The sequence below is a fragment of the Chiloscyllium punctatum genome, chromosome 9 (genome assembly GCF_047496795.1).
Source record: "Chiloscyllium punctatum isolate Juve2018m chromosome 9, sChiPun1.3, whole genome shotgun sequence".
In the NCBI taxonomy this organism is placed as follows: domain Eukaryota; kingdom Metazoa; phylum Chordata; class Chondrichthyes; order Orectolobiformes; family Hemiscylliidae; genus Chiloscyllium; species Chiloscyllium punctatum.
The window spans coordinates 7,847,839-7,871,362 of NC_092747.1; the positions used below are offsets into that span (position 1 = coordinate 7,847,839).

The following is a 23,524-nucleotide window of genomic DNA, read 5'->3' on the forward strand; positions in this document are numbered from 1 at the left end:
GAGTGAGGTTGGGAGAACATAGCACAACAAATCAGGCTTTCATCCAATGTTAATTAGATAACTTGGCTAAAGGACCTGGTGTAATTACAACAGGCCACATGACCTCTTATATAATATTATACTTTTGATGCCATAAACACTCATGTCTTTGCCCCATCAAATACACAATGTTGAAATCATGCAACACTGAAATTAGGACTGAAGATACACCATGTGTTCCCTCAGGTCCACTCTGGCTATGAGTGAGTCATATCCAATCAGACTGTGTGGCCTCCTGTTTACCCCATATCCTTTGACTTATTTGCCAATGAAGAATTTTTCTGGCTCCATCTTGAAAGTATGCAATGGCTGTGTTTTCCTCCGTTCACCACCACAGTCTCCCTATTCCTCCAAACCCCTACAAACCAATGTCCTTACCATTCTAAATACATTGTATCATCTTCAAAAATACAGATTTGACTATCATTTGAGATTACCATTTTCTCATCTAATTTGACCCTGAATTTACTTTGGTTAAACATAATGCTAATTATGCATTTGTAAAAATTTGAAAGGAAGCTGATTCATGTTATTGCCTCTGGCCATGTGTGTGGATTACTTTGTAATAGCTTGATGACTACTGTTTCCAAAATGATCTTTGTAAGAATTGTATATGCTGTGAAATTGAGACCCAGTTGTTCTATATTCAATTAAATGTAAGAAAGCAACTCGTCCCCCAGTGGAATAGAATTGGTGCCCCAAACTGGGGGGAAAAACGTTTTTCTAACTTTTTAAAATGAATATTGTCATAGGTATATAAATATCAGATGTGAGAGCCATTGGTTATGACTCATGGTGATGGAACTACCCAATGTCCTATTCCAATGGTCCTGATTTTTAAAAAAAAATCCATGAACTTCATGGGATACATCTTAATCAAATGTCTGACCTCTATCACTATATTGTTTTAGTAGTGTTGTAATGGTGTAGGTTTTCAGTGTATGCTAATTATGATTGTACATTTGTTCCTATCTCCCTTTGCTCGTTGTTTCTTCTCAAAATAGTTCAATCCTTGGGTTTTCTTTGGCAGGAGGATGGTTTATGGTATTCCCTTTTTTCCAGTTGTGTTGTGCGTTAATTACATACTAAGCTGAAAGTAGCTATAGACCTCGTTAGTGCAAGTGAATCCGTGGTGCCATTATCGTTGAAAGGGATGGATACCCAAAGGACAGGATTTCTCATTATTGCAGTGAAATTGGGATATTGTAATGGTAAATTATATCTGTTTTTATTTATTTTTGTTATAGGCTTCATACTGCTCAACGCGTAATAAAACAGACTCAGGTAACTGTTCAGAAAGTAGGCAAGGAGATCGAGGAGAAATTGATACTAACTGCGTCAACAGCAAAGTTGGTAAGACCAGAACTGTGTATGTCTTAAATATCTATTTTTGAACTAAAACAGTTGTGAACATGTTTAGGGTAGTGTTATTTGAGGTGACCACCACTCTAGATATACTATCTTCTCCTGATGGCATAGAGGGAGCATCATGCATTGCAGTGTTCAGATATTCCTGCCAAAAGTTCCCAGATTCCATTTCTCTGTGCTCAGTTTGCTAATGCCACTAATATTGTTTCCTGTTACCCTGTGCTTTAAAGAGGCAGAACTCAACTAGGTGGTATCATATGGAGGTCAGATTCTCTGCTGTAGAAGAAAAGCCTCTGCATATTTCAGAGAAGCCAAAGATCTTGTGACAATGTTGAAAGTTAGTACATGGTGTACCCCATTTCACTTGAAGCATTTATGAAGATAAATGGAGGTAACTGGAGGTTCTTGAATATGTGCAGTTGTTGCTGAGAAGTCTTTAGGTAAAAAATATCCATATTATGCCACCATGTAATCCCAGGAATATATCTGTTAGGGACTGTAATGCCCTTGCAGGTCTGGGTTTTGCCTTGCAGGTGCATCATATTTTGGTTAGGGTAGCATGGTTAATACATGAATTGGATGAGAAGAAAAATTATGACTAATTAAATGAAAAGAGCACAGCAGTAAGGGCCCCTTTGCCCACCTCCAACACACTGCATCCACCTGGACACCCCGCGCTGGCCAATTACCTGCCCTCGACCTCTTCATTTCCAACTGCCGCCGGGACATTAACCGCCTCAACCTGTTGACCCCCCTCCCCCACTCCAACCCCTCACCCTCACAACGCGCAGCCCTCCAATCCCTCTGCTCCAATCCCAACCTCACCATTAAGCCAGCGGATAAAAGGGGCACAGTGGTAGTCTGGCGCACTGACCTCTACACTGCTGAAGCCAAACGCCAACTCGAGGACACCTCTTCCTACTGCCCCCTCGACCATGACCCCCCCCCCCCCCCCCCCCCAAATCACCAAACCATCATCTCCCAGACCATACAGAATCTCATCACCTCAGGAGATCTCCCACCCACAGCTTCCAACCTCATCGTCCAGGAACCCTGCACTGCCCGGTTCTACCTCCTTCCCAAGATCCACAAGCCTGATCACCCTGGCCGACCCATTGTCTCAGCATGATCCTGCCCCACTGAACTCATCTCTCCCTACCTCGACACTGTCCTATCCCCCCTAGTCCAGAAACTCCCCACATACGTTCGAGACACCACCCACGTCCTCCACCTCCTCCAAGACTTCCGTTTCCCTGGCCCCCAACGCCTTATCTTCACCATGGATATCCAATCCCTCTACACCTCCATCCGCCATGACCAGGGCCTCCAAGCCCTCCGTTTTTTTCCTCTCCAGACGACCTCAACAGTACCCTTCCACCGACACACTCATTCGTTTGGCCGAACTGGTCCTCACCCTTAACAATTTCACCTTTGAATCCTCCCACTTCCTCCAGACCAAAGGCGTAGCCATGGGCACATGTATGGGCCCCAGCTATGCCTGTCTCTTTGTTGGCTACATAGAACAGTTGATCTTCTGTAATTACACCAGTACCACTCCCCACCTCTTCCTCCGCTACATTGATGACTGCATTGGCGCCATCTCGTGCTCCCGCGAGGAGGTTGAGCAATTCATCAACTTCACCAACACATTCCACCCTGACCTTAAATTTACCTGGACCATCTCTGACACCTCCCTCCCCTTCCTGGACCTCTCCATCTCCATTAGTGACGACCGACTTGACACTGACATTTTTTACAAACCCACCGACTCCTACAGCTACCTGGATTACACCTCTTCCCACCCTGTCTCTTGCAAAAATGCCATCCCGTATTCCCAATTTCTCCACCTCCGCCGTATCTGCTCCCAGGAGGACCAGTTCCACCACGGAACACACCAGATGGCCTCCTTCTTTAGAGACCGCAATTTCCCTTCCCACGTGGTTAAAGATGCCCTCCAACGCATCTCGTCCACATCCTGCACCTCTGCCCTCAAACCCCACCCCTCCAACTGTAACAAGGACAGAACGCCCCTGGTGCTCACCTTCCACCCTACAAAACTTCACATAAACCAAATCATCCGCCAACATTTCCGCCACCTCCAAAAAGACCCCACCACCAGGGATATATTTCCCTCCGCACCCCTTTCCGCCTTCCGCAAAGACCGTTCCCTCCGCGACTACCTGGTCAGGTCCAAACCCCCCTACGACCCACCCTCCCATTCTGGCACTTTCCCCAGTCACCGCAGGAACTGTAAAATCTGTGCCCACACCACCTCCCTCACCTCCTCCCTCACCTCCATCCAAAGCCCTAAAGGAGCCTTCCACATCCATCAAAGTTTTACCTGCACATCTACTAATATCATTTATTGTATCCGTCGCTCCCGATGTGGTCTCCTCTACATTGGAGAGACTGGGCGCCTCCCAGCAGAGCGCGTTAGGGAACATCTCCGAGACACCCGCACCAATCAACCAAACCGCCCCGTGGCCCAACATTTCAACTCCCCCTCCCACTCTGCCGAGGGGGTCGAAGTTCCTGGGCCTCCTTCACCGCCACTCCCTCACCACCAGACGCATGGAGGAAGAACGCCTCGTCTTCCGCCTCGGAACACTTCAACCCCAGGGCATCATTGTGGACTTCAACAGCTTCCTCATTTCCCCTTCCCCCACCTCATCCTAGTTTCAAACTTCCAGCTCAGCACTGACTCCTTGACTTGTCCTACCTGCCTATCTCCTTTTCCACCTATCCACTCCACCCTCTTCTCCTTGACCTATCACCTTCATCTCCTCCCCCACTCCCCCATTGTACTCTATGCTACTCTCTCCCCACCCCCACCCTCCTCTAGCTTATCTCTCCACGCTTCAGGCTCACTGCCTTTATTCCTGATGAAGGGCTTTTGCCCGAAACGTCGATTTTCGCTGCTCGTTGGATGCTGCCTGAACTGCTGTGCTCTTCCAGCACCACTAATCCAGTATTTGCTTTCCAGTATCTGCAGTCATTGTTTTTACCTCGGTAAATAAAGGTAACCAGATTACTTTTTGAATGTAGACTTGGCACCCTACCTGAACAGTTAAGTGGTGAGAAGAGCAGCTGCCCTACTTGAAAGGACAAAATATATGTGAATAGTGTGAAATAAATTACATTGTACCACTGCAGGTGCTTGGGTAGCAGTAAGCAAAGTGTTCTGTATAGGTTTCTTGGACTGGAGGATCAGTTATCATTTGATGTCAAGGTTATCTATCTCTTCCTCCGCTTCAGCAGACACAGGTTGGGTTTTTATTTTAAGTTCATTTCTAGGGTGTAAGTGTTGCTGGCTGGCCAGCATTTATTGCCCGTTCCTAGTTTCTCTTGAGAAGGTAGTGGTGAGCTGCTGCCTTGAACTGTCGCAATCCACCTGCTGTGGGTTGATCCACAATACCATTAGGAAGGGAATTCTAGGGTTTTGACCCAGCAGCACTGCAGGAATGGTGTTTCCAAGTCAGGATGGTGAGTAGCTTGGAGGAGAACTGGCAGGCGTAGTGTTCCCATGTATCTAATTAATACCCTTGTCCTTCTAGGTGGAAGTGGTAATGGGTTTGGAAAGTGCTGTTTTAGTATCTTTAGTGAATCTCTGCAGTGCATCTTGTGGATAGCATCGGTCTTGAAGGGAATGAATACTTGTTGATGCAGTGCCGATGAAGTGGGCTGCTTTGTCCTGTATGGTATCAAACTTGTAGAGTATTGCTGGGACTGCAGTCATCCATGCAAGTGGAGAGTATTCCATCACACGTCTGACTTGTGCCTTTCAGATGGTGGACAGGCTTTGGAGAGTCAGGAGGTGAGTTCTCACTGCAGTGTTCCTAGCTTCTGACCTGGTGGTGTTGCCACTGTTTATGTGGTGAGTCAAGTTGAGTTTCTGGTCGATGATTAACCTTTTGTGGTGTTAGTGGGAGATTCAGTGGTGGTAACACCATTGAATATCAAGAAGCGGTGGTTTGATTGTCACTTATTGGTGATGGCCATAGACTGGCATTTGTGTGGCGCAAATGTTACCATGGATGGATCTTTGAGACCATGAGTTCAGTGTATAGACAATGGTTTGACCTTGATGGCTGCAGTTGCAATCTCCACTTTTCCCCACATTGCATTTGTGGAGCCAAGGTTTTTTTTCTTCTCTATCCCATCCTCGAGTGGTTGAGCATTGTATGGATTTTCAATGGAAGGTTGAAACCTGGGGCTATACCACTCTGGTTATCTGACAGGCTGCAGTTGGTGTTTGGAGTTGATCAGGAGGTGTACCATTGAGATATAAAGCTGTAATTAATTTGTTGTGTGTCCTGAGTGATTCAGTAGACTCTATGGGATCCAAGATGGTTGTGTAGGCTTTTTATTTGAGATACTTTGTCAGTGGAAGTGCTTCATCAGCTACTATCTGTTGGTGAAACAGCTGAAGTTGGGCTGTTGTACTGAACCCTGACCAAAAGCAGAAAAACATTGTGTATACCCTCCCTTGAACACTAGTGTTAGGTAAGGGGTAGATGTAGGGGTATGGGTGGGTTGCGCTTCGGCGGGGCGGTGTGGGCTTGTTGGGCCGAAGGGCCTGTTTCCACACTGTCAGTAATCTAATCTAATCTAAAAACTGAACAATGAAGTAATGGCTTCCAGTCCATCATTGCCTTCTCAAAATTGAATTGCATGTATTAAAAAATCCAAAGGTAGAGAAAACTTGGAGATGTTCAAATGATGGAATAAGGATCCTACCAAGATAATTTGAGGACTTGCCAGAGGTTTAGATTAGGGGGCCCCCCACACACTTCGATGCATTGTTCCCAAGGTTTAAACAGAGGGAGTACAAGTCCCAATAATAGCTTGCAAAATATTGCTAAGAATTTGCTTGGGCTAAAGTCAAGTTTACTCAAACAATCAGCATAAGTTTGTTTTGAATCATTGATAATTTAAAGTTCTTTGATAAATGTCTGGAGTAGGCAATCTTTTTAAAAAAAAAGAAGATGCATGGCATGCTTAAAGTGTTCAGGTTTTTTTGAGGACTGTTATAACTGCTTTAAATCTTAGGAAGCCACTTATTTATCAGCAGGAAGCTAGTGTTCTGTCTTGATGTTTTGATTAGTTAAATTGATATTTTTGGTGCTTTTCATGTCACATTAATGATAGGATCCATCCTTTTTTATGGTTGTCTTTCTTTGAGAGTTGAGCTCAGGGCCTTTATTATGGCACATAGTCACTGAGTATCCCAGTCAGGGCAATGGGTTCCTCAAGGGATTGTGCGGTAGTTTATCTGAGACTGGAATTAAACCAGGAGCAATTCAGCATTTAGTCTACCTTCAGTCTCGGAAACTTAGGACAAGATCATGAAATACCTAAACCACATTGGCAATAGAATGTGCTCACTATGACATTCTCAAGTGCAATTAGAGGTAGGTAACAAAGATTGGCCCTTGTCAACAGTGCTTACATCTCTTAAAGGATAAAAAGAAATTTAATTTAAACTCTGCACACTCTAGATGTAATACTTCATTAATGGACTTTTAATACTTTCCTTCAAAGAAAAATGATGCTATTGTGGCAAATCATAATTTGACCAGAAGATATTGGAGCATAATTAAGCCATTTGGCCCATTGAATCGGCTCCACCATTCAATCATGGATGACATGTTTTGCAATCCATTCTCCTGCCTGTAACCCTTAATTCCCTCTCTAATCAAGAACCTATCTATCTCTGTCTTAAATGCACTTAATGACTTGGCCTCTACAAACTTGTGCAGCAATGAGTTCCGCAGATTAATCACCCACTGAAGAAATGTCTCCTTGTCTCCATTCTAAAGGGTTGACCCTTCATGCTGAGGCTGTGTTTCTCCTACTATTGGAAACATCATGTGTGTGTCCATTCTATCCAGGTGTCTCGGCATTCTGGAAGTTTCAATGATTACCCCCCCCACCACCACCCAAAAACAATCCTTTTACTCCATTTAGTACAGACCCAGTGTCCTCCAACTTCTGAAGTGATATGAGCCCTTTATCCCCAAATTCATTCTTGTAAACTTCGTTTACATCCCCTCCAATGTCAACGCATTCTTCCTTAGATACAGAGCCCAAAACTGCCCATTGTATTACAAATGCAGACTGACTGGAGCCTTGTACAGTCTCAACAACACATCCTTTCATTTGTGTTCTAGCCCTCCTGAATTGAATGCTGATGTTGTATTTACCCCTCTAACTATCAACTGAACCTGCATGTTAATGTTAAGAAAATCCTGAACTAGGACATCTGAATCCCTTACCCTTCAGGTTTCCAAAGCTTTTCCCTCCTAGAGAAAAAAGTCTGTGCCTGTATTCCTGATGAAGGACTTATGCCCAAAACATTGATGCTCCCTGATCTGTGCTTTGCTAGCACCATTCTCTTGACTCTGATCTCCAGCATCTACAGTCCCCACTTTATCCCTGTGCCTCTATCCTTCCTACCAAAATGCATAACCTTCCACTTTGCCACATTGTATTCCATCTGCCACTTCTTTGCCCCTGTACTCGTCTTTCTGCAGCTTTCCTGCTTATTCAGCACTGCCTGTCTTTCTACCTATCTTTGTCATCTGCAACTTAACAATAAAACCCTCCGTTCCTTCATCCAGATTGTTAATGTATCACATGAATAGCGCAGCTTCACTAGTCACCAGCTGCCATCCTGAAAAAGACACCTTTTATCCCCACTGCCTGTTGCTGCCAGTTAGCCAATCCTATTTGCATTCTAAATTTTGTCCAGCAGCATTGGTGCTTAGTTATTTAGCAGCCTCCTGTGCAGCACTTTGTCAATGGGTGGCACGGTGGCGCAGTGGTTAGCACTGCTGCCTCACAGTGCCAGAGACTCTGGTTCAAGTCCTGCCTCAGGTGACTGACTGACTGTGTGTGGAGTCTGCACATTCTCCCCATGTCAGTGTGGGTTTCCTCTGGGTGCTCCATTTTCCTCCCACAGTCCAAAAGTGCGCAGGTTAAGTGAATTGGCCATGCTAAAAATTGCTTGTAGTGTTAAGTGAAGAGGTAAATGTAGGGGAATGGGCCTGGGTGGGTTGTGGGTCAGTGTGGACTTGTTGGGTCAAAGGGCCTGTTTCTACACTGTAAATAATCTAATCTAAAAAAAGGCCTTCTGAAAATCCAAATCCATTGTCTAATTTGTTTCATTTGTCTAACTTGCTCATTATCTCCTCCAAAGAATTCGAGTAGATTTCAGATGTAACCTTTCCTTGATGAAGCATGTTGGCTCAGCCATATTTTACCATGCACACTCAATCTCATACTTAAATATGGGCTCTCAAATCTTCCCAGCAACCAAGGTTAGACTAACTGGCCTGTAGTTTCAGGTCTTCTGCCTCCCTCCCTTAAACAGGAGTGTTACAGGAGTCCTTTTCCAGTCCTCTGAGACCCTGAGTAAAGTGATTGTTGAAAGATCACACCAATGCCTCCACTATCTGTCATTACTCTGGGGTGTAGTCCAATCCTTCTGGATGATTACACCACATTTCTCCTTGGTGATGGCCACTACACTCTCACCTCTGCCCTCTGACTCTCCCTTGAAGTTCTGCTATGCTAAGTATCTTCTACCATTATGACTGATGCAAAGCACCTATTCAGTTCCTTCTGTTTTTGTTTCCTATTTCTGCTACTACAGCCTCATTTTCCAGTGATCCACTCTTGACCCAGTCTCATTTTATATAGAACATTATATCTAAAGAAAGCTCTTGCAAACCTCAATTATATTACTAGTCGTTACCCTAATTTCATTCTCTCTCTCAATCACCCCCACCCCCCACCTCGCTTTTTTTAAACTGTCTGCTGTTTTTAAATACTTGCTAATCCACTGGCTTCCCACTGATCTTCACATTGTCTGCTTGAGTAATAATAGAGCACCAAGGAATAACACTGGTTAGCTGTACGTAGATGCATGTTTGTATTTGTTCAGGATTTGAGCATTGTGAGTAAGCCAGCCTTTATTATCCATCACTAATTGGCTTTGAACCAAGTGGTTGAAATAGCCCATCAAGTCAACTGTGCTGTGGATCTGGAATCATGTGGAGGCCAGACCAGGTAAGGGCAACAGATTTTCTTGTAAAAAGGACAGTCATGAATAATGTGGATTTTTATGGCAAATGACAGTGACGAAATGGCCTGCTATTTGTTCTAGATTGTCTGCCATGGTGGGATTTGAACCAAGGCTCGAGATTGTTAGGTCAGTGATGTTACTGCTGTGCCACCTACTCATAATGATGCCTTGTGTTGAGGTTAGCATGAAGGTCTTGTCTCCTTAACCTCACCTGAAGCTTGGTAACCCCCAGGTTAAACTCATTACCAGTTGTCGTCCTCTTACTAGTGAAAAAGTAGCCTTAGGATCCACTGGGAATTTGGTGACTTTACCTTCACCTTATGGAAAGCAGACAGGGGGTTACTCAAACCCCATGCTGAGGAAAACCTGAAACCGTATCGCATTGAGACCAAATCACCAAAGCCAATGATTTAATTCCGAACACACACATCCAGTGCCTTATTGACAATTGTCATGAAATTACCCTCCACTTGAAGTAAGTATCTTGTAGTCTATTATATATACTTTTCGGAAACCTGAGAGTAAAATGCACTCTGATATTCTTGGTGAACTAATTGTAATTATTTTGGTATCCGTATTATTTTGTGATACTGTTGGTAGATGTCACATCTGTTCTGAAACATATCCATCAATTTGCATATTGAAGCTTTCTAGTGTAATATCCAGTTCAATCTGTAAAGTCTTTGGTCTGTACTAGATTCTGTCTGAGGGCAGTAGTTTCAAAGACTCATTGCCCAGAAATGTTATGTAGTTGATTATGTTATGGCCATTTATCTCACAGCTTTCTGTCCAAATGTATAAATCTATGCTGTCCTTTCCAGCTGAGGTTACAGCTGCAGTTGTTCAGGACTGCAGCAATTTTCAACCTCTCATTCCGTTTGGATGACCATTTTCTATTTTTGGTTAAATATAGACATCTGTGAAAACATAACTCCTGTCAAATCCAGGGGATTTTTTTTTTGTAAAATAAACTGCTGCAGACAGTTTTGTAGCACCTTAGTGGTAACTTGTGATGGACAGCACTGTTAAGCTGTAGAGTCGCTTGATCTAGAATGGAGATGCCTTGCAGTAATGAGCGATGTGTTTTCATCATCTGAGTTTCCATTTGGCTTTCATTTTAAAACATTTTTTACTGAGGTACCCTGTGCAGACAAAATAGTTTAAGAAAGGCAAAGAATATATTTTGTGTTGATTAATGGCTTTATTGTGACATTTAAGATCGCTAACCACATGATCAATTACACTGACTGTCAAAAGGGTTGACGTTTGAGGCTATTATTTCTTGCGGCTTTTATTTGAAACCTTTGTCATGTTTTTTCTGATAATGTTAATGTGGCTGCACTGGTGGCTACGTATCTTGCTTTTGTTTCCACTACAATGCCAATTCTGTTTGGTAGTTGCTGCCACAAAATATTAGTGGTGGGACCCATCCTTTGTAGGAATTTCTTTTCTATTGACTTTAAAAGTATGTCAGCACTTAAATACCTTAAACTACTACTCATTTGCATTATGTAATTGTACAAACTGCTTACACTCAAAGTGGCTATCACCTTGTCCCTTGTTCATTGTTGATGGGCACCCATTTGGGCACTATATCCCTGCTCTTCACAATTCCCTGTCATCACTCTCCTTCTGCCTTACTTTGAGAAGTCTGCTCAATATTTACTGTCGTCTTCTGTGCTTTTTTGATTTCTTAACTTTTTTTCGAATACTGTTGGCTTGATTCTTTTTACACTTCTCGCCTTTTTGCCGTTTTCCTGAATGGTAAAGTACTCTGTGTGGCACTTGCTGTATGAAATAATGCAGATGCTTGTTTAACTTGATATACAGTTCAGTGGAGGAAGTAGCAAGCAAGGTGAATAATTGGAAACATGTAGGAATGACATGGTTTGACTTGCAAAAGCATTTACTAAAATTTCACTCTTGTCCATGTTCAGAGAGAAACCATACTTGTCAACTATTAGGACGAGATCAGGAAAAACCCTGTAGTATTAAATTCCAAATTTGATTACAAGTTAACATTATCTCCCTTCTTCCTTCGATCCACCAGCATTTCTACTGTCAAACAACAAATGTTTGTGATTGTTTCTGTCTCTGTGGAAACTTCGTCTATGTGGGCAAGACAGACTGTCCTTCCAAATGGATGCTGTCAAATCTGGTCTGTCTTGAAACAAAAGCAGCAAGTCTTAGAGTAACTCAGCAAGCTCCGGCAACCTGTGTGGAGACATGGGGAAAAAGTTTCATGTTTCAAGTGCAGTGGCCCTTCTCCCAACACCGACGAAACGCTGACTCTCCATAGATGCTGCTGGATCTGCTGAGTTTCTCCACATTATGTTTTTGCTTGTGCTTTTGTTTGAGTTCCGGCTTACATTTTTGTCAGTTCCACTTTTGAACCATTCAGAAGGCACTCAAGTATTTGAGGATAATTTCTTTCAAAATCTCCCTTCTATTCTGCACCAATCTGCAACAAAAAGTACTGTTCAAGTTGAGGTGCTTCAATGTATGGAAGTGTTTGGGATCTTGTGCTGTTGGTTTTAGCAATTTGGCCTGCTGGATAGTAGCACCATATGTTGTGCAGCGCACAGATTGTCATCCCCAAATGTTATTTCACCAAAGGCCAGGTTAGACTTATGTAAGACTAACATAAGAGCAGACATAGGTCATTCAGCTCATTGAATGGTGGAGCAGACTCAATGAGATCATGACTGATCAGATAATCCCTCAACTCCACTTTCGTGCTTTTTACCAACAGCCCTTGATTCCCTTCCTTCCTGATTAAAAGTCTGTCTATCTCAGCCTTAAATATTTTTAATGATCTAGTCTTGTCAGCCCTTTTGTAGTAAAGAATTCCACAGATTCACTACCCTCTGAGGGAAGGAAATCTTCCCTCATCTGTCTTAAACAGGTGACCCCTACAGTTTGAGATGATGCCCTCTGGTCCTCCACTCCCACAAGGGGAAACATCCTTTCCATATCTATCTGGTCAGCTCCCCTAAGCATCTTGTATGTTTTAATAAGGTCGCCTCCCAGTATTCTAAATTCTAATGCATGTACATCCAGTGCTCCATAGCAACCCCCCCCCCCCCCCCCCCCCCCCAACCCATACAACAGTCCTTCTGTATCTGGTGTTAACCAAAGTAATCTTTGGACTGCGGGTACATCTTTCCTTCCATGAGGGGTCCAAAACTCTTCACTGCATTCCTGCTGTGGCCTGTCTAGTACCCTTTATAGTTTTAGAAAAGCCTCCATACTTTATACCTCATTCCCCATCAATTAAGGGCCTACAGTCCATTTTTCTTATTACCTACTGAACAAGCCTGTAAGCATTTTGTGATTCAAGCTTGAGGACTCCCAAATCCCTCTGATCTGCAGTTTTTTGCAATCTTTCTCCACTTGAATAATATTCAGTTCCTCTACGCTCCCTTCCAAAGTTTCATCTTTTCCCATGTATTTCTACTGAGGTTTTGCCTATTCCAAACGTTATAGGGATACTGGGCCAAAAACAGGCAAAGGGTCTGGTTCAGTTTGGGAAACCTGGTCAGCATGTGGGCGGCACGGTGGCACAGTGGTTAGCACTGCTGCCTCACAGCGCCGGAGACCCGGGTTCAATTCCTGCCTCAGGCGACTCTCTGTGTGGAGTTTGCATGTTCTCCCCGTGTCTGCGTGGGTTTCCTCCGGGTGCTCCGGTTTCCTCCCACAGTCCAAAGATGTGCAGGTCAGGTGAATTGGCCATGCTAAATTGCCCGTAGTGTTAGGTAAGGGGTCGATGTAGATGTAGGGGTATGGGTGGGTACGCTTCGGCGGGGCGGTGTGGACTTGTTGGGCCGAAGGGCCTGTTTTCACACTAAGTAATCTAATCTAATCTAATCTAATCTAATCTAAGTTGGACCAAAGGATTTGTTTTTGAGCTGGATGACTCTTTAATTATGTGTACCTTTTCTGCAGAATCTTTGCATATTCATCACTTGCCTTCCCACCTATTTTTCTGTCATCTGCACATTTAACTGCAGTATGTTGATTTTCCTCATCCAAGTTGATGTCAATAATTATGGCATCAGCACTGATCTTTGTGGCATTCCAGTTGTTACAGATAACAACAATTCTGCAAAGGCCCTCCTTCTAACTGACACCTATTAGTCAGCCAGTTCTCTTTGCAAGCAAATATACTGCCTCTGACTCCACGAGCTCTTATCTTGCATAGCCTATTATGTGGCATTTTATCAAGAATTGTGAAAATGTAAGTATATTACATCCACAGCTTCCCTCTTAACTATCCTGCTTTTACATTCTCAAAAATTCTAGTAAATTTTTCCCCTTAATAAAGCTATGCATACTTTGCTTGATCACATGGGTTTCTAAATACTGTTATTACATCCTTTGTGATGGGCTCGAGCACATTCTCAGTACCAGAAGTTAAGCTAACTGGCCTATAATTACCTGTTTATTGCTTCCTTTGTTTTTCACTTACAGGTGTTTTATATTGGCAGTTTTTCAATCCTCTTGGCTTTTCCATAATGCAAACACATCCACTATCTCTATAGCTAGTTCCTTTTTAATATCCTAGGATGCATCCCATCCAGTCCAGGGCACTTGACGCTTGAGTGGGTGGAAGAGGCTGTTGAGTGAAATTGGTAATTGATGGAGGTGAATCTGTTCCCTTTTGTTTTAACCCCTTGTAGAAAAAGGAACGGGAACGTTTACAGCTGAAGATTCTAGTACTTCAGAATGAATTACAAAGACAGGAGAAGGCACTTGGACGAGAACTGGAAGTGTTGCAGAAAGAAAGGATTGCATTCCAGGACAAAGGTTAGAATATGTTGTGCTGAAGAACCTGTACATTTTGTACATACTAATCTAGTTGTAATTCTGGTTGTTTTGATGTTGGATGTGGTAAAGACAATGAGGTGGCGGTCTTTTTTTATAGGGCTTGATTATTTTTAATATATAATTCCAAATATTATCATAAATATTTATTTGGTCTTAAAAAGCATTAATTTGTACTGACACCAGACTATACTTGAGTTCAATTAAATAACAAGAAATTATGGAGTCATGCAACAGAAATCACATCAAGCATTAGTCCAGTTTTAGTTTTGTAATAGTTAATCTGAGAGATATCACTGCCTTGATATTTCTGATAATGAATAAATCCATTTTCATGAATCTTCACAATGGATTGTTAACTAAAGAATGATGTACTTTGATGTTTAGTTCTTTCTCCCACTAAAACTTCAATGCAATATGAAATGTAAAACTTGTGCAGAACTGGATTAGGTAATGCTCCCCCCTGGAGCTTTGATTTCTTCATGGCTTAAACTGAAGTTACTTCATTCTTTATAGCCTCTGGGGAATCTTGGTCTAGACCCATGTGCACGTACGAGAGAAGTACACCACTCTGTTTGGTGTTTTCCTTTTGCTGAAGTGCTATTGCTCATTCTTAACCATGTGCCAAAGCCTACATTAACTAATTTTAATTGAACCGGGAAGCGATGCCAGGAGAATCTCTCTGCAGCTGGTTAATATAAAAGAATTTTTACAAGAGCTGACCAATTTGAAGAAGACTATTATTGAAGTTCCAGATTTTCTCTTATTGGTTAATTGCCAAGTCCCTTGATGAGTGATTCATTGCTATTAATTTAGAAATAAAAAATAATAGGATGTATTTAGGACAAATGTGTGAAATTCACCACCCTGAAGCTGATGACGGTGAGTTGTCTTAAAATGTAATTAAACCCGTAAGTTCCTTCAAAACAGCCAAATATGTTACTTAAATGCTTGTTTGTTGTAGTTATTAAAACTTAATATTTGGTCAGCTGTGCGAAGATTCCTGCTGTGCATTCAGATGGCTTTTTTTTTGTTAGGAGTGCCACTAAATTTGAAGCTAAATAGGGTTGGTGACTTTGTGACCACAAAAGCTTGGGGCCCTGATGGGAGTACACTGGGTGAAGAGGGCTGTTTTGCATCTTGATTTCACTGAAACGAATTGCAGCAACTACATACAATCCCTCATCACTTTTGGTTTCTTGAACTGTTTTATTCTTTATTCAGTCACAAAGGGCATCCAGATAGATACATAGCGCTCATTTATTTTCTCTTCTGATGGCAGTTCTTCCTTTGTCAACAACATGATAGTGCCCTAAGGAATCCCAGAAATTGGTTTTGTCAGTGTACAGCTGAGTAATGGATGACTTGGGGAGGATAGGATTACTGCATTTGGTTTAAATCCAATGTATGACTTTTGTGCATACCTGTAATACAGCCATGGCTGTGTATAATGTTTCATAATAGAATGGTAGACAATTTTCAATTGCTAAAAAAAACTGAAAACGTACTGCCAATCCTGCGAGTATTACTAAAGTAGCCTTCATAATTCACACATACATATTTACCACTGTCTCAGAACTGGAACTTTTCTAAATTTACATTCATTTATTATGGAGCAAGTGAGGACTGCAGATGCTGGAGCTCAGAGTTGAGAGTGTAGTGCTGGAAAAACACAATTGGTCAGGCAGCATCCGAGGAACAGGAGAACCGCCGTTTCGGGCGTAAGCCCTTCGTCAGTAATCTAGAATTTAGAATGTAAATGTTGAACAGTGGTGACTCATTGTTTAATAGCTGTTGAATATTGGAGTAATCTGACATTGAGGTCTTCAGGGCACTTGAAAACATATGGGCAAATGGCAAGATATGTAATAAAACCGTTGCATAAGAATGTACCAACGTAAGATTCTTAGAAATATTTAGACTTAAAAAAAAACCAAATGTTTTTAAGTGCTGGAAAAGTGTATTTAATTCCTGTTAATGCAAACTTAGTCTTAGAACTTGACAGTCTTGAAAATTGCATCACCCAGCTAGACAAAGGCCATAGGCACGTGACAAGTTTCCTGCACATCACAACATTCTGACTTGAGAATTACTTGCGCTAGGCCAAAATTCTGCAACTCTTTCTCAGCTAGTGCTGTGGATATCTCTATGTTCAAGAAGGGTCTCTCACATTCCACCACGAGGGCAGTTAGGAATGGAAAATTAATCCTGCCATTGCCGGTCACATCCACATTCATGAATGATTAGGCAAGAAATGGAGATCTGGCATCACGTGCATCCTGGTTTAGAAAGGAGACAATCCAAACAGTTCATACTCACTCATTCGTGTATCATAAATGCATAATCATTGTAAATAAAATGGAAGTAAAGGTTCACAATCTGTAACGATGCCATACACAATAGTATGGACTGATAATATGAAGTAGTTGTAACAGTCTTTGAGAAAATAAGCTCTTGACAAGCAAAATGACCCTTAAAATTCTTCAGAAGTGGTAGACCCATCTGTAATTGTGACCGTTTTGAATAGTGTGTGAAAGTAATGTTTGACCAGAGTCCTTCTCTCCACTAGCCTTCCCCAAAGGATTTAATTGACTGACTGAGCTGGCAGTTTTCTAATCAATTAAATTATGTATTTTTTTTCATCAAGTATTGGTAAATTAGTTGAAATGCTCATAGTTGGCTGGCATGTGTTGAAAGTGTCGTCAGCTTGGAACAAATAGCATTAGAAATGAAAGTATGTTTTATCTAAACAGCACAATTCCTTTCTTGAAGGAAGATGAAGCATAGAAAGGATTGTTACCTGTTTCAAATGGAAGCACTGACTTATTTCAGAAATAAGTGATAATTATCAAAGTTGTGAGCAATAAATGGCTAGTAATATTGCAGTGCAGCTGCTGTGAAAGAGTTGTGGGGAACATATCTGCAGGTGGTGTCTATGTGCTGCATAGATTACACCAAGTCGTTTCTTCTGACAAATGTCTCTTTTATCTCACCATGTTTGTAAAATTTCTGTTGCATTCCAATCTTAAATTGCATAATATAACCATGACTCCCACAATCTGTTGAAACACTACCTTCCTCAAAGTTCTTAGAGCTGTAACTGAAAGCATAAGTTTCTGATTTTTAATGACTGCCCAGAGACTGTCAAACCCAGAAGCCTAGTTAGTAACAACACCAGAGACTGCTAGGCTTTCTGTGAAGATTTTGGATTGTTGGCGAGGTACAGATTAAAATTGCACAATAGATTTATTCCATTGGGAAATAAAATTTAAAATGAGAAATATTGACTCTGGCACTGCTTTCTTTTGTAGATCATGTTACATGCAGGCAAGAATCTATTCATAAATTAGTGAACAGGGAGAAATGAGATTCCTTTTTGTCTGTCTTATAAGACTTTTAAGGAAAGCCTATATTCAGGATAATAAAATTGACATAAAAATAGGAAATCTCATGTTAGGCAGCACCTGTGGAGCAAGGCCCAATTGATGTTTCAGCAATGTATTCTGATGGAAGGTCATCACATGAAACAAGAACTCCTTTTGAAAGCTGCCTGATCTGAGTATTTACAGCATTTTGTTATTTCGGAATTCCAGTACCTGTTACATCTTGCTTTACAATAATGTCACTGCGTATTCTTGTGCATCCTATTTTTGAACTGTTTACATTTGAAACAATATGCCAGTGAGTGTAGAATTGAGGTGGTTGTGGTGAATTTGAAGAGTTGATCCCAAGATTGGTCAGATGGGTAAGTGAGACTGAATAGGTTGAATCTGCAATCAGTGGATTTTAGAAGAATGAGGCAACCTTGACATGCTTATTCTGGAAAGGTTAGAGTCGTAGAGACGTACAGCACAGAAACCGACCCTTCGGTCCAACTCCTCCATGCCAACCAGATACTCTAAATTTTAGTTCTAGTTGCTAGCATTTGGCCCATATTCTTCTCGACCCTTTCAAATCACATGTCTAGCCACATGCCTTTTAAATTTTGTAACTGCACCAGCCTCTGGCAGTTCATTCCATACACTTTCATCCTTTGTGTGGAAAGAATTGCCCTGAGACCATTTTTAAATCTTTCCCCTGTCACCTTAAACCTATGCCCTCTAGTTTTGGACTCTTCCCAACACCAGGGAAAAGACCTTGGCTATTCACACTATCCATGCCCCTTTATAACCTTATAAACATCTATAAGATAACCCCTCTCCATCTGTTCCCGGAAAAACAGCACCAACTTATTCAACCTCTCCCTACAGCTCAAACTCTCTAACGCTTCCAAAAATGGCCTAAACAATGTCCTGTAAATCTACAGCATGATACCCCAACTCCACACACCATGTGCTGACCAATAAAGGCACATGTACCAAATGGTGTCTTCACTACCCTGTCAACCTGAGAGGGCTCTCACTGTCTACTCTAACCCTCTGATTATCTTGTATGTCTCAATTAAGTCACGTCTTAAAATCCTCTCTAATGAAAACATCCTCAAGTCCCTCCGCCTTTCCTCATCAGACCTTTTCTCTCCACACCAGGCAACATCCTGGTAAATCTCCTCTGAACCCTTCCCAAAGCTTCCACATCCTTCCTATTATGCGGTGACCAGAACTATATGTAGTACTCAAAGTGCGGCCACACCAGAGTTTTGTACAGCTGCAACTTGACCTTATGGCTCCGAAACTCAATCCCTCTACCAATAAAAGCTAACACATTGTATGTTGCCTTAACAACCTTTTCAACCTGGGTGGCAACGTTCAGGGAGCAATGAACATGGACACAGATCTCTCTGTTCATCTACACTGCCAAGAATCTTGCCATTAGCCCAGTATGCTTTATTCCTGTTGCTCCTGCCAAAGTAAATCACCTCACGCTTTTCCACATTAGACTTTATTTGCCACCCCTCAGCCCACCTCTGCAGCTTATCTATGTCCCTCTGGAACCTACAACATCCTTCAGCACTATCCACAACTTTCTGACCTTAGTGTCGTCAGCAAATTTACTAACCCATCCTTCTATGCCCTCATCCAGGTCATTTATAAAAATGACAAACAGCAGTGGCCCCAAATCAGATCCTTGCGGTACGCAACTAGTAATTGAACTCTGGGATGAATATTTCCCATCAGCCACCACCCTCTGTCTTCTTTCAGCTAGCCCATTTCTGATCCAAACCGCGAAATCACCCTCAATCACATGCATCCATATTTTCTGCCATTACCTACAGAGTGAAACCTTGTCAAATGCCTTGCTGAAATCCATATACACCACATCAACTGCTATACCTTCATCCACCTGTTTAGTCACCTTCTCAAAGAACTCAATAAGGTTTGTGAGGCATGACCTACCCTTCGCAAAACCATGTTGACTATCCCTAATCAACTTATTCCTTTCTAGGTGATTATAAATTCTACCTCTTGTAACCTTTTCCAACACTTTGCCCACAACCAAAGTAAGGCTCACTGGTCTATAATTACCAGGGTTGTCTCTACTCTCCTTCAAGGGGACAGCGTTTGCTATTCTCCAGTCTTCTGGCACTTTTCCTGTAGACAATGACGACATCAAGATCAAAGCCAAAGGCTCAACAATCTCTTCCCTGGCTTCCCAGGGAATCTTAGGGTAAATCCTATCCGGTCCAGTGGATTTATTTGTTTTCACACTCTTCAGAATTGCTAACTTCACATCCTTGTGCACCCCAATCCCATCTAGTCTAGTAGCCTATATCTCAGTATTCTCCCCTAACATGCACATTATCCAATGTGGATACTGACAAAAAAAAATCATTTTGAGCTTCCCCTATCTCCTCACCCCATGTACAACTTCCCACAACTATCCTTGACTGGTTCTAATCTTACTCTAGTCATTCTTTTCTTCCTGATATACAAATAGAAACCCCTAAGGTTTTCCATGATAATACCTACCAACAACTTCTCATGTCCTCTCCTGGCTTTTCCTAGCTTGTTCTTTCAGTCTTTCCTGTTTAACTTGTAACACAAATGCCCTAACTGAGCTTTCACATTTCATCCGAACATAAGCCGCCTTTTTCCTCTTGACGAGATTCAGCTTCTTTAGTAACACTGCTCCCTCGCACAACAATTCCCTCCTTGCCTGACAGATACATACATATCAAGGACTTGCAGTAGCTGTTCCTTGAATAAGCTCCTCATTTTCATAGTGCCTATCCCCTGCAGTTTCTTTCCCCATCCGATGCATCCTAAATTTTGTCTAATTGCATCATAATTGCCTTTACCCCAGCTGTAACTCTTGCCCTGCGGTATATACCAATCCCTTTCCATCACCAAAGTAAACATAACTGAATTGTGGTCATTATCACCAAAGTGCTCACCTACCTCCAAAGCTAACATCTGGTCAGGTTCGTTACCCAGGACCAAACCTAATGTGGCCGTCCCTTGTTGGCCTGTCTACATACCCTCCTGCACACATTGGACCAAAACTGACCCATCTAAAGTACTCAAACTATAGTATTTCCAGTCAATATTTGGAAAGTTCAAGTCCTCCATACCACCTACCCTGTCACGCTCACTCATATCGAGAATCATGTTTGCTATCCTATCCCCTACATTTCTGGAACTACTTGAAGCCTATAGAAAACTCCCAGCAGGGTGACCTCTCCCCTCCTTTCCTGTTTGTAGTTGGTATTGGAGGCAGCTGATACCAAGTGCAGAGGGACTATCTTCTGAGGAGAGGTTGAGTAGGTTGGGCTGCACTGATTGAAATTTAGTGACAAGCAACCTGACTGAAACTTATTAATAGATGGTAGATGTGGTGAGGTCTTTTTCACTTTGGTCAGAGGTTAGAGGTGGGAAGGGGAGGAAGCAGGCAGTGCAGGGATCCCCTGTGGTTGTTCCACACAATAAGTATAGCGCTTTGGATACTGTTTGTGGGGGGGGGGGGGAACAGCCAAGCAGGGGTAAGCTGCAGTGACCGGGTCTCTGGCACGAGATCTGACTCTGAGGCCCAGAAGGGAAAGGAGGAGAGGTGGAGAGCGCTAGTTATAGGAGACTTTATAGTTAGAGGGACAGACAGGCGGTTCTGTGAACATGGGCGAGACTCTCGGATGGTTTGTTGCCTCCTGGGTGCCAGGGTCTGAGACGTCTCGGACCGTGTCTTCAGAATCCTTAAGGGGGAGGGTGTGCAGCCAGAAGTCGTGGTGCACATTGGCACTAACGACATAGGTAGGAAGAGGGGTGTGGAGGTCATTCAGGAGCTCAGAGTTAGGCTGGAAACTAAAAGCTAGGACGGACAGAGTCGTCATCTCTGGGTTGTTGCCGGTGCCACGTGACAGTGAGGCAAGGAATAGGGAGAGTGCAGTTGAACACGTGGCTGCAAGGATGGTGTCGGAGGGAGGGCTTCAGGTATTTGGACAATTGGACTGCATTCTGGTGAAGATGGGACCTGTACAAGCAGGACGGGTTGCACCTGAACCAGAAGGGCACCAACATCCTGGGGGGTAGGTTTGCTAGCACTCTTTGGGCGGATTTAAACTAATTTGGCAGGGGGGTGGGATCCGGACTTGTAGTCCACCAAGTAGGTTAGCTGTTTTTCAGGATGTCCAAGAATGGAGGGAGGCTGTGGAGAAGGTAGCACTGACTGGGAATACTTACAGACACAGATGGGTTCAAGTGTGTATACTTCAACGCAAGGAGTATCAGAAATAAGGTGGGTGAACTTAAGGCGTGGATCGGTACCTGGGACTACGATGTTGTGGCCATCACAAAAACGTGGATAGAAGAGGGCCAGGAATGGTGGTTGGAGGTTCCTGGTTACAGATCTTTCAGTAAGATTGGGGGGGGGGGATGGTAAAAAAAGGAGGGGGGTGGAGTTGCTAATTAGAAATGGTATAACGGCTGCAGAAAGGCAGTTTGAGGGGGATCTGCCTTTGGAGGTAGTATGGGCTGAAGTCAGAAATAGGAAAGGAGCAGTCACCTTGTTGGGTGTCTACTATAGGCCCCCCAGTAGCAGCAGAGATGTGGAGAAACAGATTGGGAAACAGATTTTGGAAAGGTGCAGAAGCCACAGGGTAGTAGTCATGGGTGATTTCAACTTCCCAAATATTGATTGGAATCTCTTTAGATCAAGTAGATTGGACGGGGCGGTGTTTGTGCAGTGTGTCCAGGAAGCTTTTCTAACGCAGTATGTAGATTGTCCGACTCGAGGGAAGGCCTTATTGGATTTGGTACTTGGTAACGAACCGGGACAAGTGATGGGCTTATTAGCGGGTGCGCATTTTGGTGATGGTGACCACAATTCTGTGACTTTCACCCTGGTTATGGAGAGAGAAAGATGCGTGCAACAGGGCAGGTTTTACAACTGGGGGAAAGCGTAAATATGATGCTGTAAGACAGGATCTGAGGAGCATAAGTTGGGAGCACAGGCTGTCAGGGAAGGATGTCGTTGAAATGTGGAATGTTTTCAAGGCACAGATACCACGTGTCCTTGATATGTATGTACCTGTCAGGCAGGAAAGAGATGGTCGTGTGAGGGAACTTTGGTTGATGAGGGAGGTTGAATGTCTTGTAAAGAGGAAGAAGGAGGCTTACATAAGGTTGAGGAAACAAGGTTCAGACAGAGCGTTGGAGGGATACAGGATAGCCAGGAGGGAGCTGACGAAAGGGATTAGGAGAGCTAAGAGAGGGTATGAAAAATCTTTGGCGAATAGGATCAAGGATAACCCCAAGACCTTTTATGCGTATGTGAGAAACATGAGAATGACGAGAACGAGGGTAGGGCCGATCAAGGACAGTAGTGGGAAACTGTATTGAGTCGGAAGAGATAGGAGAGGTCTTGAATGAATACTTTTCTTCAGTATTTACCAATGAGAGGGACCATATTGTTGAAGAGGAGAGTGTGAAGCAGACTGGTAAGCGAGAAGAGGTACTTCTTAGGAAGGAAGATGTGTTGGCATTTTGAAAAACTTGAGGATAGACAAGTCCCCCAGGCCTGATGGGATATATCCTAGGATTATGTGGGCAGCAAGAGAGGAAATTGTAGATCCGTTGGCAATGATCTTTTCGTCTTCACTATCAACGGGGTGGTACCAGGGGACTGGAGAGTGGCGAATGTTGTGCCCCTGTTCAAAAAAGGGAATAGGGATAACCCTGGGAATTACAGGCCAGTTGGTCTGTCTTCGGTGGTAGGTAAAGTAATGGAAAGGGTACTCAGGGATAGGATTTATGAGTATCTGGAAAGATACTGCTTGAT

The 23,524-nt window shown here is 42.9% G+C and overlaps 1 protein-coding gene across 1 annotated transcript in view; it reads left to right on the forward strand.

Annotated features, from left to right (window-relative positions):
• uvrag (UV radiation resistance associated gene) overlaps positions 1-23,524 on the forward strand; it is a 314,975-nt gene that overhangs the window by 106,054 nt on the left and 185,397 nt on the right. Inside the window, exons 7-8 of the mRNA XM_072576814.1 lie at positions 1,287-1,392; positions 14,173-14,299. Coding sequence (XP_072432915.1) covers positions 1,287-1,392; positions 14,173-14,299 — 233 coding nt within the window. The remainder of the gene's footprint in view (positions 1-1,286; positions 1,393-14,172; positions 14,300-23,524) is intronic.